The following is a 13,406-nucleotide window of genomic DNA, read 5'->3' as shown; positions in this document are numbered from 1 at the left end:
ACATGTTACTGATAGGGACCAAATATACCTTCTATTTCAATAAAGCTCCTATTGCAATAATATGTCCAGTTTGGTATTTACAGAACCTCTTTAGATACATAGAAGGATGAGAAACTCTTCAGATATCATCTGCTAATGTAAGATATGTATTCCATATGGAGTTTTTTGTAAGGTCTTCTGCACAGAGCACCATAATATTTAAAACACTATGAATCCCATAACAGTGTTTCCTGATAATACCTTATTAGGAATAATTCATTGTTACGTTGTACAGTAAAAAGACAAAATAAAAGTTCTGAGAAATGTACAGATTTTCAAATAGCATGTCTGCCTAATATTAACGCATTAAAAAAGAGGTATAAATATATTTGAATAGATAATATTAGATGCTATCCATGTAATTTAATTTATTTCCCAAGTCAATAATTTACAGATTTATGTAGTGTGCTTTGTCCACCTGACATTAAGTTCACACTGTCTGTATTTAACATTATGGTTACTCAGTTACAGTAAAATACATGTGATGTCATAGGCACACACAGTATGACATCACAACTTTTCTTGTACAATAGTTGCATAATCTCAGTATCTGTAATATTAGTAGGTATAAAAAGTAATTTGACAACAAAATGTAAATTCAGGCATCACAGCTCTAAATATATATATACACACACACACACACACACACACACACTGTATTTGGATTATTTTATGTAAAACTGTAAAACATTGAACTGGGAATATTATCAGACACAATAATTAATAATTTATTTTAAGCTGTACTTCTTGTTGTTAAATCTAATGGTTACATTGCATTGTAGTATTATGGGAACAGAGTATTATGTAATAAAGAAGTATGGTTTATGGTAGCTTCCACAGCAGAAAGATGAGAAGCTGGCAAGATACCATCTCCCTGTAGAAAAGGCCCAGGGAGCTCATAATAGGATTTAAAACTAATGCTACTAAGCCATGGCTGTTTGCCCATCCAATTTTCTTCCCATATTGTATTTTAAGAGACATCTACTAAATTATCCAGCCATTCTACTTTCCTTTGTCATCAGTCTGCCTTGCTGTACCCAGCACCTCTAAAACTAGTTCTGTGAATAGACAAGCACCATCTCACAACACCATCTACCAATATGGGACGTGGAGAACACCAGAACCTGCTACTTAAGTTTTTCTTGGCTTTTAAATTTGTGGTCTCAGGCAGGACATTATTCTTTTCCATCTTCTCCTTTAGATCCACCCCCTATCCCCAAATCAAACACACACTGTAAATAAAAGCCCATTTTAAAGAAGAGCCTGCTTTCTTCAAACATCTAATAGCGGCATTCTGGGCTGCAGAAACACCTCTTGGATCACTTCCAGAAGGGAAGCAGGGAGGCAGAATTGCTCAAATTTGGTAAGTCTGGTCAGAGGAAGCTAGGTACAAACTTTCCCTACTGCCTAACAGCATTACATTCAGGATACTGGACAGTTCCTTATCAGAAGCCAGACCACAAGAGGACAAGTAGACCATAGAGATTCAGTTGTCTAAAAACTTTCTGTAACTGTTTATTGATACTGTACAATCAAAGTGACCACCCAAACCACTGCAGCCTTTTTAAAGGGGCTGAATTAACAATGTCTCTCTATGGCTCCTTTTAAAGCCATGATACCTGTGTCTGTGGCTAGGATATTTTTTCAACCCCGACTGTAGTTTTTAGGTTTCTCTATTTTCATACCCTGCCTATGGGAGGTTCACCCCTCCCCTTAACTCTGTTCTGCAAGTCCCTCTCAGGCACTTCCGCTGGTTTGTTGGTAGCTCTGCAGTGCTGAAGTCAACTTTTGAACCCCACGTTGAATGTAGACCTATGCAGCATTAATCCACTGCAAAGTATTAGGTTTCTGGCGGAATCCCCCCCTCCCCTCCTCTTACCTGCTGGCCAGGCTCTGCCTGCAGTGCTGCCTGAAGGGCATCAGGTGGTAGTTCATGGCGTCCAGAAGCAGCTTCTGGCAGACGGGATCGGTACGCATGAAATCCACTGACTGGACCCGCTCGACGAGCTCCGGGGCCGGGATGAGGGCGAAGCGGAGGCGCTTCATGAGGTCCGGAGCGTATTGCATCCGGGTCTCGCGGTCGTGCTCCAGCCACAGCACGGACATCTGGAAGAGCGCCAGCTCCGACTCCACCGGGGGAGGCAACGAGTCGAGCAGGGCGCGCATCTCCTCGAAGTTGAGCAGCAGCACGTCCTCCACCAGGTACTTGTTGGCCAGCTTCTTGGTCTCTTCGAGGCCGTGCAAGGCGGCGATCTTGCACACTTGCTTGTAGTTCTGCACCGAGATCTGGTCGTTGAGGAACTGCACACACAGCTTGGTGACCTGCGGGATGTGCAGGATCTTGCTGACCGACAGCACCTCCTCCACCGTGTCCAGGGACAGGGTTACGTTGGCCGTGTACAGGTACTCGAGCACCAGACGCAGCCCGATCGACGAGCAGCCTTGCAGCACCAGGTTGTTGATGGCCCTGGGGCTGGCCAACAGCTTATCCTCTGGGGAGGAGGAGGGCGTGCCGGGCTCCTCCTGCTGCTGCTGCTCTTTGGGAGGCAGGCCGTCCTGAGCGCCCGGTCCGACGCCCAGGGGGTGGTGGTGGTGCCCGCTCCCCCCGCCGCCGCCGCCCCCTCCTCCTCCGCCGCCGCCGCCGGCGGTGCTGGAGAAGAGCGATCGGAAGTACTGCGAGCACGAGGCCAACACGGCCTTGTGGCAATGGAACTGCTGGCCTTGGGCCGTGAGGGTCACGTCGCAGAAGAGCTGCTTCCTCCACAGCAGGTTGAGGCCGTGAAGCAGGTTGTCGCTATGGCTGGGGTCGAAGGTAGACGTCCTGTCGCCGGACCTGGACATGGCGAGCAGCCTCTACACACCTGACTGGAAACCCACCTCCGACCTGGGCAAAGAGGGGCAAGGCGGGGGGGGGGAGGAAAAATGAGTGGTTGGGGCACACAATAACAAACACGGAGCTTTACAGGCCTGGCGTGTTCATCCTTATTGCGAGAGCCGAGGCTGAGGCGTTCTGTCCAACCGCCCCTTTCCTCGCCATCACGGCAGCCTTTGGGCTGCTTCGAAGTCTCGGTGCCCCCCGCGGTGGGGCTTTGTCGTTCATCTCCAGAAAGCCGGCTTCCCGCCCCCGAAGGGTGGTGGCGGCGGGGTGATTGGGGTGGGATTGCAGGCAACTACTTTCTTTCAGGGGACGGAGGCGCGCGCGCCGCTTGCGGGGACCGGCTGCTCATTTTCTTTAGCTTTGCAAGGGTGCTGTTCCCATGCGGAGGGGGGGGCGGGGGAGGGAAGAGAAAGAGTTCAGGCTTGTTGTTTGGCAAGCTGCACAGACTCTCTCGGAGAAACCATCGAGTGATCCGGAGCAAAGAAGAAGCCACCCGCTCCTTGCCAAAGTCCAGGGCCAGGCCACTACTTGAGCCAAACTGACGGAGCTGCCCCCTTCGGATGCCCCTCCCCTTCTCCCAATCTGCGCCTTTCCCGCCTTTGCAAGCCCCTGTGTCTGCGGAGCCAAGAGACGCTTCGCCTCGAAGCAGTACGTGGGGGGGGGGGGGAGGTCCTGGTTGTCGGGTGGCGGCGGCGGTGGGGGGAGCGCAGCGGTGTGCACCGACCAGCTCCGGCCACCCCTTCGTTCGTTGCGCCTGCTGCATTGCATCGGGCAAGGGGGCAGAGGCAGGCCAGGCAGCGCCTCTGGTCTGGTGTTTATTCTGCGCGGGTTGGTTTTCCTGTGGGCGGAAGGCGGCGGCGCTGCTTTAACTCAGGCAACTCTCGGAAGTTCAAGGGGGAGGTGGGCGAGCTTGGAGGGCATGAGAGCGACGGGGAGGAAGGAGGAGGAAGAGCGAGGCGGGCGGGAAAGTGCCCCTGCGCCGCGAGGAAGCGGCGCCGGTGCTCCCCTGCCGAAGTCGGCGGGACTCTCTCCGAGGGCAGTGGCGGAGGGGAATCAATAAGCCGAGCCTTAACCTGGGAGTTGCACCTGCTAGTGCTGAGGGCAAAGGGACCTGCCCTGGCCGTAGCCCGCCTCCGGGAGAGCCGAGCTCGCCACAGCGGCAGCAAGCGACGCCGCCGCTGCCTCTGCTTCTCTGCGGGATTCCACTGAAGGCAGCTACTTCCATTGTAGCTTCTCCTCCTTTCGGCAGTGCTTGCACCCCGCGATTTTTCTTGGGGGGGGGGTCCTGTTGAGGGTCGCCTTCCCCGGCCACTTTCCCTTCCTGCCAGCAACGAGGGTTTAAGAAATCTCCAAGAGCCTCTCCCTTTAAGTGGACCCGGTCATTTCTCCCCCCCCGCACACACACACACCTCCCATTCTCCCTCCCCTTCTTTCATCGTCCTTTGACCATTTCTTGCAATTGGAGCTTATTCTCCAAAGACGTGTGTATAACACAAGTGGCCCCCCCACCCCACGCTACATACTTCTAAGCCCACAGAAATTGCGCACACACACACACCATCTTCACGACAATAAACAAGCCACAAGAAAATACACCCAAGAAGGTTAGACCGAAGGCCAGAAACTTACCTGCTCCACAACCAGCTGCCAAAGTAAAGGTTCACTTAAGCTTCCCCCCAAAAAAATCAATTGTCCTTCCTTTTTAAAGGTTTGATCGCTCCTTCAAAAAAAAAAAACACCTTCTGGTTCCCAACTCCAAGCAGTCACTCTTTACAATTTATTTTGTCGTACATCATTTGATCACCATGAATTAGCAACAGCAAGAAAATGTACGAGAGGGAGAAGGGGAGAGAGAGAGAAAGAGAGAGAGCGCGCAGAGCTTTCTGCAAGAGAAGAAGAAGAAAAAATGTACGTGTGACAAATTATGCTACCAAGAAACAACACATCATTATCCTTGGGCCTGGGGCTCAGTGAGTCGTAACGAGAGTAATAGGAAATCCACGGTTGGGGAGAGAAACGGTCGTGCATGGCCAGTGGAGAGAGACCATACAGGGGGATGGATGCTGGAGAGACTCGCAAAATTATGGCTCAAGGCTATTGTAAAAATTGTCGAGCGTAAATGACTGCGATTTCAAACATCTTTGGAAGAAAGAAGGGGAGAAAGCGACCCCCCCTCCCCTCCTCTGCCTCTCTCTCTCTCCTCTCTCTCTCTATAAAGAACCGTCAAGTTTTAGTGCGCATTGCTAATTAGTCAATTTCTCTCTGCCTTCACAGGCTGGCGACTTTGCTGCTGAGCTGAAACTGCTAATTTCTGTGACCAGCTTTTTTTCTTAGCTGTGATCTGGATGAATGAGTAGCTGTCTCACAGAGATGACAAAAATAAACTCTAATCCCCCCAAAAATTTCCACTACATCTTTCTCATGCATAGATTTATGATCTTCAAGCGCCCAGTGCAATATGCAAACTTTTGTGTCTGTACAGAATGCTGCTAGATTAACACTGCACTATATTTCCCCCCACCCACCCATCTGAGGGAAACTCTGATCTCAGTACAAGAGATATTGTCACCCTCTAACCCTCTGTGTTATTAGTTTGACAGGGTGCATCTTCCATTCATGCATATGTGAAGGGGAAGGATGGAGGAGCAGAGGTAAAGTGAGGTTAGTGCATAGTATTAGTAGCATAGCTGTTCCGTTTACTGTGGTTCATCTGCACCATCTACGATTTATGCTCTAGTTTGAAAGCATATTTTCTCTGTCATTTTGTCTGGTTAGAGAACCATCTCTGTACTTCATTGTCAGCTCCTCAACAGATAAAGGTTCAGAAGTCACTTTTTATTGTCAGATTAGCATATTGTCAGATTTGCCTTTCAGTTTAGAGACTTTGCAAGTGCATAAACCTGACTCAAGGAGCAGGAAAGTAGCTACCCTTTAAACAAACAACCTTTCAACTTTTTGCCTGACATAGAGGTATTTATGAACTGCACCACTCATTGCTTAGGGTAGGTTTATTTTTTCAACTGCTTTATAAAACTGAGTCACAGCCCTTTAAAGAAATGTGTATTCCTTCCACCAACAGGCATTGGAGTAGAGGACAAGTTCTCTACACTTGATCCCATGATATATTATACCCTCACATTTATAGCTCTGCTCTTCCGTTGTCAAATTTCCAGTTGTCCAAAAAGACAAGTATGCCCTTGAATAAGAAGCACATTAAAGGTGACTGAAGAGCAGCACTTCAGAGAAAGTTGGAGCTGGGGTAAAATCCTAAGATTCCTAACTCTAAAGACTCTTGTAATTAAAATGCATGCCAGGGGGTTTATCTAAAAAGCTAGCCCTTGTTTTCTTCCTTCTTAGTTTGCAAAACAATGCAAACGCAGCCGCTGATAGAAAGAAACCAGCTGGAAGTTGCATTATATAGGAAACGGGAAGAAGCCACTGTGATGAGGCTACTGATACCATAAAAATAATGTTAATGCCTAATTATTCAGACTATGGCACACTTTTTCTAATATAACTTATATTTTGTCTGTGGTTGAATACCTTCATGCATTATTCCATGACTTGGCTTATTGCATTGGCAGTTTAAGGTCATGGTCTACATGGGGCTGGGAAGATTCAGTACATCCCATCCTCAGACCCACCTGGTGATCCCACTCTGATCTACTAAAGATCTTTAGATGAAGATAATGCCATGCAATATGCTAGTTTTTGTTACTGCTTGCCATATTTGGTGTGTGGTAAAGATGAGTCAAGTGAGAAGCATAGAATGCTCCTGAATGAATATGATCCAAGAGAAGCACACATTGTAAGATCTTTACATTCACACGGCAACAGCTGTGGAACGTTACTAAGGCATCCGGGAAGAGCATTTTTTCTCTCATCCTAGTGCTATTGAACTTTACTATATTACTTTCTTCTATGGCTGTAAATAACCCCAGAGGGCATTTTGTACAGTTCGTCATTAAATTATGTGTCACAGAATCCTACACCAATTTTAAGTTGCAAAGCGATGTCTTTGGAGGTTTTGTTTGATCTAGTGAACAATTTTCATTGCATTGTCAGTACTAAGAAATGGTAGTGTTCTACACATTAATGGAAAATAGTTGTGTTGTTTGCTTTCCAAAGAGTTCCCCAAACAAAGTCAGATTTCATGTCCGTATGGCTAGCTTTGGATTGTATCCAATGGTGTCCTTCCACCAGCAGAATGGACACCACTGATGGATCGAATTCCCCCCCACACACACACAAACCTCATCTGTGCCTCAAATCTGCTCCAGAAGTTGGAGGATCCTCCAAAGCAGTTTGGGGTGGCTGCAAGGGGATTAAGGGGAGGGAAACACCTGTTCTGTGAGCAGAAGTCAGCATATATCAAGTTGGATGTATGAATAATCAACATTCAGTGTCAGTGCAAGAGATTGAAGCAAAGTAAAAAGTATATGTTTATGAAATGTAAAGTTTATATTGGATGTCATAATGACTAATAATAATTGCCCCTCTTTGGGGCAATTATGCATGAGACAGCAACTGTGGGGCATTAAAATTACATGGTATTTTATTTAAGGACTCCATACAAAGCCTATCAAGAGAGGAGAGTTTGTAGCTCTCTTATAACACAAAAGGGGTAGATTTGGAGTTTAGATCTTGTACTTTTGCTGGAACATAGCTGTCACGTATAGGCCATGCACAGTGGAGGCTGGTGGCTCTAATTTCGGTGGGGCTGTAATCTATTCTAGGTTTTAGTCAGAACCATCCAGAACCCTAAAGAAGCTATCCAAGGTGCTGAACCCATTTTGGGGATATGGTTCAGCATGCTGGATACCTCTTTTAGAGTTCTGGCTGGTTTTGACTAACACTCGGAATGGAATTATAGCCCCACCAAAATCAGAGCCACCAGCCTCCACAGGCCATAGAGACTCGCTTACTGGCCTACAATTACAGAATCCACTATTCTCCAGTTGGGGTTTCATGAAATGCTCTCCCTTAAGCAAAGTTTTGGATCGCAGAAACCTGTGAAGAGATTTTTCTTTTTCTTAATTTTTTTTAAAGTTTATTTATTTCAATGGTACACATTACATACAACAAGCACCCATAATGACAAAAAACAGAAACAAAAGGAAAGAAAAAATGGGGGGGGGGGAATATACACAAGATGCTTCTCACTGTCTGTTACAATATTAAATAATGGGTTACATCAGGAATCATTACCATTTAGGCTATATAATAGACATATCAACTTAAAATCTATTAATTTTGTATTATTAATTTTGTGAACAGATTTTTCTGCTTGCTACACATGTTTAAAATGTGCTAAATTTATTTAACATGTAGATTTAAGATGCTTCACTGTAATCATAATATTATTTATTAAACATATATCTCACCATGTGGCCCCGGCATAACTCCCAGGTTCTAGAACATGTAAGACAGCTAGCTCAGAAACCTGTAACTCTGGTTTGCACAAAACATAACTTTATATATATATAAAGCTGAAAGTTATTTTCTCATAAACAGTGGTAGTGGTAGATGTTAGTTCACCTCATTGTTTAATGTGCAGAAATTGGCTCTTGTGTTTGGTTTATTCAGCTGAGCAGTATTAGCAATTTTCATCTTTGCCACTTTTATATTTTTTACATAGGAGATTGTAACATTAGCATTCAGCATGAGGAACAACCATATACATGTATTTCTTACTCTAGTAGTAAATTTACACATAAACATATGTGCTAAAAGACAAATAAACATTTATTGAGGGATTATATGCTCACTAACTGCCCACCAAAAGGATATTACAAGTTAGACAAATCTTTCCTTTGGCCCTCTCCAGATGCCAGCATTTTCCTGACCCTCTAGCACCACCCAGGCAAATACTTAATCAAAGATCAGTTACGGAGTGGGTTCCCTATAAATACAGGGATGATTCCCTGCTGTTTTGCCATAGGCAATATCATATTTGTTTCTGCTGTGCTGAGGAATGTAGAGAGATAAGGCATATCTACACAGTGACGAGGGGATCTGAATCTGGTGTTTTAGGGCAGGTGATTACTACTAGCTAGATGACACTTGTTTGGGACATGTTGTCCCCCTTCTGTCTGCATAGTAGATAAGCAATCATGAAGCCGGAGATAGTTCTGGGTTGTCCATCTGTCCAGATAAGTGGCATTCAACCTGTTCTGGAGGAGGTTGCACTCCCCCTAAAGGAAAAGACTCATAGTTTGGGGGTGCTCTTAGATCCAGCATTGTCGCTAGAGACACAGGAGACCTCCGTGGCTTGCAGCGCCTTTTATCAGCTTAGGGTGATATACCATCTATGACCCTACCTGGACAGATAGCCTTGCAACAGTTATTCATGCTCTGATAACCTCCTGTTTGGAGGTTAAGATCGGCATCTGAGACTCTTCTGTCTGGTACATCAGCAAGGGCTCTTAGGCTGGAGACTATTAGAAACAGGGCCTTTTCTGTGATGACCCCGAATATCTGGAATGTCCTCTTTGGCCTTATACATGGAGCTGCCTTTGAAAACGGTTCAGAGGAAACTTCAGTTTCTGGTGTAAACTTCAGTTACACCAAAATAGGGTAGTCCCTGCTAACTGGGACTGGCCAATGGCCAATGTGATTTATTATTATTTATTACTTATTATTACTCAAATGTATATACCACCTTCCACAGAGGTATCAAAGCAGTAAACATAAAATACAATGTCATTAAAACAGCAAGAAATACAATAATAAAACGGCACAATACAAAGCTAGTCAGTAAAACTGCACACTCTACTATGTGATCCAAACCATAGTTGGTTGGGCCACACTTCAGGAAAAGCCTGTGTGAAAAGATAAGTTTTAAGAAGATGTTTAAGGGAGCCATCCTATGGCTGCTAGACAGTGGCTAGACAGCCATAGCACATCTGGTTTTCTGGGAACCAACCTCGGAGCCTGCACTTGGAGGTCAGTTCCCAGAGAACCGACTTCCCTCCACTTCTCCTTCACGGAGTAATTCTCTGAGCCAGGGTGGGGGATCAAGGCCAGAGAATATGACAGGATTAGAAGGTGGACCTGTCAGTCACTCAGCCGCTGCCCCTGCCCCAGCAACACTTAGAGAAATGAAAGCAAATGATGTTATTTGGAGACATAAAGTCTTGAAGATTTGACATCTCTGAAACACAAGTCCCTAACAAAGCCTTGTCCCGGGGCAACTTTGGTTCTGTTGGCTTTGGAGGGAAGCCCATCTCAGCTTGGGAAGCAACAGCGACTTGCTTCTGCTCAGGCTTTGGACTTTGTCCAAATCCAATGCACATTCCTAGTAAATAGCAACAAGCTCCTTTGGGTGGAAAGTGCTGAAATATGTGATATGCTTAACAACAAAAAGGACTGCACTTTAGTGCTGACTTTTTAAAATGATTGCAGTTAACAGTCTTGAAGATTTGACATTCTTCACCACTCCTTTAGGACATCATCAAGATCAGCACATTAATAGTTATCCATTCACTTCCATTACTAGCCATAAGAACCATAGTCTAAAGATGTATACTTATATTATGACCAGGGAACTTTTTGCCACACAGAATTGCCCAAGCCAGGCCTGCACAAATTGTGACCTAGCAATACAGCCTCAGCCTGACAGCCATTGCCTATTACACGCGATTGCATGAAAGCAGCAAAAATGATTTATTGAGCCCCTGGTAGGCTGTTTTACTTAGCTACTGTTTTGATTTTTGCTTGGAGGATTAAAAGTTGTGCAGACCTATTTTTGAATGCATCGGAGAGGAACAATATGTTCACCATCTTTGGCTGGTTCATCAACTGCAGCCTTATCTAGCAAAGGCAGATCTTTCTTCACATGTGTTGGTTACAAACAGGCTGGATTACTGTAATGTTCTCCATGTGGGACTGCCATTAAAGACAGCTCAGAAACTTCAACTGGTACAGAATGCAGGCAGTGGAATGCTTGTAGGAGCCCAATTTAAGGTGCTGATATTAACTCTTAAAGCTCTAAGAATGGGACCTAGCTATCTGAAGGACCACCTGCACTCTTGGGCTTATATCCAATTCTGTCGTTCTGCTGATGGAAGCAGTTCTGTCAGCAGAACCAGGAGTGGCCAGCTCCACCGCCCCACTCCCTCAAAATCTGCTGCGGAGGACTGGGAAACTCTCTGGAGCATATTTTCAGGTGGCACAGAGGACTGCTTGGTGGAGAGGACATTGGATTTAACCCATATGTACCTGCCTGAGCTTTAAAATTGGCATCTGAGACTCTTCTGTCTGGTACATCAGCAAGGGCTCTTAGGCTGGAAACTATTAGAGACAGGGCCTTTTCTGTGATGACCCCAAATATCTGGAATGTCCTCTTTGGCCCCCTCTTTTTGGCCTTTAGGTGGACTCTATTTTTATTCCAGTCAGATTTTAGATGATTTTAGCGCTGTAACTGTTTTATCCACGGTTGCTATTTTAATGTTTTTACTTGCTGCTGTTATTTTTATCTGTTATTTTGGTCTATGATTTACATGCTTTCATTGTGGTTTTTCTGTGTGATCTTTACTATAATTTAATATTTCACTTTTATTATGCTATTTTATTGTCTATTGTACACTGCCTTGGGAAGATAATCTGTCCTGAAATCCATTAAATCACCACCACCACCATCATCACCGCCACAAAAATTACACCAGCACACCATGATTTATTAATTTTAGCTCAACCAATGTTTTGGAAAGGACAGCAAAGCTTTCCCAACTGATCATTGTTTTATTGGTAAAGCCATAAAAAGAGCAAACATTTTAACTTGGTACCCATCTAAAAGATTTTAGGTCTTCCTTGGAGGCTGATAATCTATCTCTGTTTGTTTTATTGTGAGGTTCTTCTACGACATTGTGAGCTGTTCAATTTCTGAGATGGTATTGGGGTTAAATGGGAGATTTGATCCAGAATGACATTTCTATGTTGTCTATACCACATAAGTATAAGCTCTCCCTGTTTGAAATAATAACTGGACAACAATTAGTACCAATTACAACCATGGCTTGGTTTGGAATTATCTTTGTATTGTGAAGCACAACTACCGAAGTCACCAATTCATTACATCCTAGCTCACAGCTGCCATAGGACAGTAATTATTTTCAGTCCCTCCTGACCTAAGTCCGATTTCAACTGATGATTGGAACGTGAAAGGTTCTGTAAACCATTATCAATTGCCTAAGGCATCCAGTTTTCCCACAGTTTCTTTATATAATTTAGCTTTTTTTTTTAGAATCCCATGAAAGTTGAACACTTCACCATTAAAAAAAAAAAGATAACTCCCTCTCTGCTTGTGTGATTTTTCTCAGTGGTAAGAAGTATAGAAAATCTTCCATGAAGCAAAGATATTATTTCTCTTCTGCAATGTGCATGCACATACCGTGGGGTAATCCAAAAATAGTCTGAGAGGGGTCAAACTAAGATAGTGTAAATGAGGACCAAACCGCATGTGACTGGGGAGATTCTTTTTTTTATTATTCTAAAATGGGGGGTGGGTTAACATTTCCTGCCCCAAGACTACCGCTCTGATAAATTTTGAGGCCTTTTAAAAATAACACAGACACCCCTCCGAAACACCAGAAAATTCCATCATGGATCTCTTCCATCATGGTTTAACCCTAAATGGCTTCTAGCTCAGTTTCCTCAATGTATTTATTTTATAAATTTTACTAATAAAAAGATTAAAGTTAAGAAATTCAAAGTATTTGAAGTACTGTATGTGTAACTTGCAGATCTCTACCTAGTAACTCCTCCTATTGAAAAGAATGATAAATACATTTGATAAATACATTACCACATTTTCTTCTCTTGTATTTCCTTCTTGGTTGTTTAGTAAGTTTTATTTTTATCTTTGTATTTGCTATTGCATACTACTTCCCTTTATTCTAACCTTTTCTATGTTTCTTTTAACTTCACTCTTTAACCACAATGTTTTTCTTCCCCCCTTCACTGTTCTTTTATGTTTTATAGATTGTGAGCTTGTGGACACAGACCTGTTTACCTTGGGGCAATAGCTTTATTAGAGCCAATCAAAATCCCCCCAAAAGCATGCAAGCTTTTGAGTTCTCCAGAACCCTTCATCAGGCTAGATCAGGAATCCCTAACCTTTTTGGACATGTGGGCACATAATTTGAGGAACTGCTGTGGGCACCACTACAAAATGGCTCCCAGAGAAGATGTAGCTAGTCACATAATGGCTGCCATGGGGGCCTGGCTAGTCAAAAATGAGCTAAAGAAGGGTGGTGGGGGGAGACATATAGTGAAGCTAGAAGGGAGGGGGAAATAGCAGGGCAAAGGGGTAGGAAGAGAAAGAGGCTGGAGAGAGAAAAGATCCCCAACATTTTCCCAATATTTATTTATTTATTTATTTATTTTTGAAGCGGGTAGGGAGTGGAAAACTTCATGGGTGCCACTGGAGGTCCCTGCGGGTGCCATGGCACCTGTGGCACTGTGTTGGAGATCCCTGGGCTAGATGGTA

General features: G+C 44.3%; 1 protein-coding gene across 2 annotated transcripts in view; it reads right to left on the bottom strand.

The window, feature by feature from the left end:
• KLHL14 (kelch like family member 14) overlaps window positions 1-3,270 on the bottom strand; it is a 110,784-nt gene extending 107,514 nt beyond the window's left edge. Inside the window, exon 1 of one of the 2 annotated variants that reach the window (XM_084848090.1) lies at window positions 1,919-3,270. In XM_084848090.1, the coding sequence (XP_084704216.1) occupies window positions 1,919-2,880 (962 nt within the window). In that variant the 5' untranslated portion in view covers window positions 2,881-3,270. The remainder of the gene's footprint in view (window positions 1-1,918) is intronic. The other variant, XM_084848091.1, reaches the window with a different exon arrangement.
• Between the last annotated feature and the right edge of the window lie 10,136 nt (window positions 3,271-13,406).

The sequence above is a fragment of the Heloderma suspectum genome, chromosome 4 (genome assembly GCF_057233095.1).
Source record: "Heloderma suspectum isolate Gila_16-S chromosome 4, 16-S_ref, whole genome shotgun sequence".
Lineage (NCBI taxonomy): Eukaryota > Metazoa > Chordata > Lepidosauria > Squamata > Helodermatidae > Heloderma > Heloderma suspectum.
The sequence above is the reverse complement of the archived record's forward strand: the minus strand, read 5'-3'. Positions and strand labels throughout refer to the sequence as shown.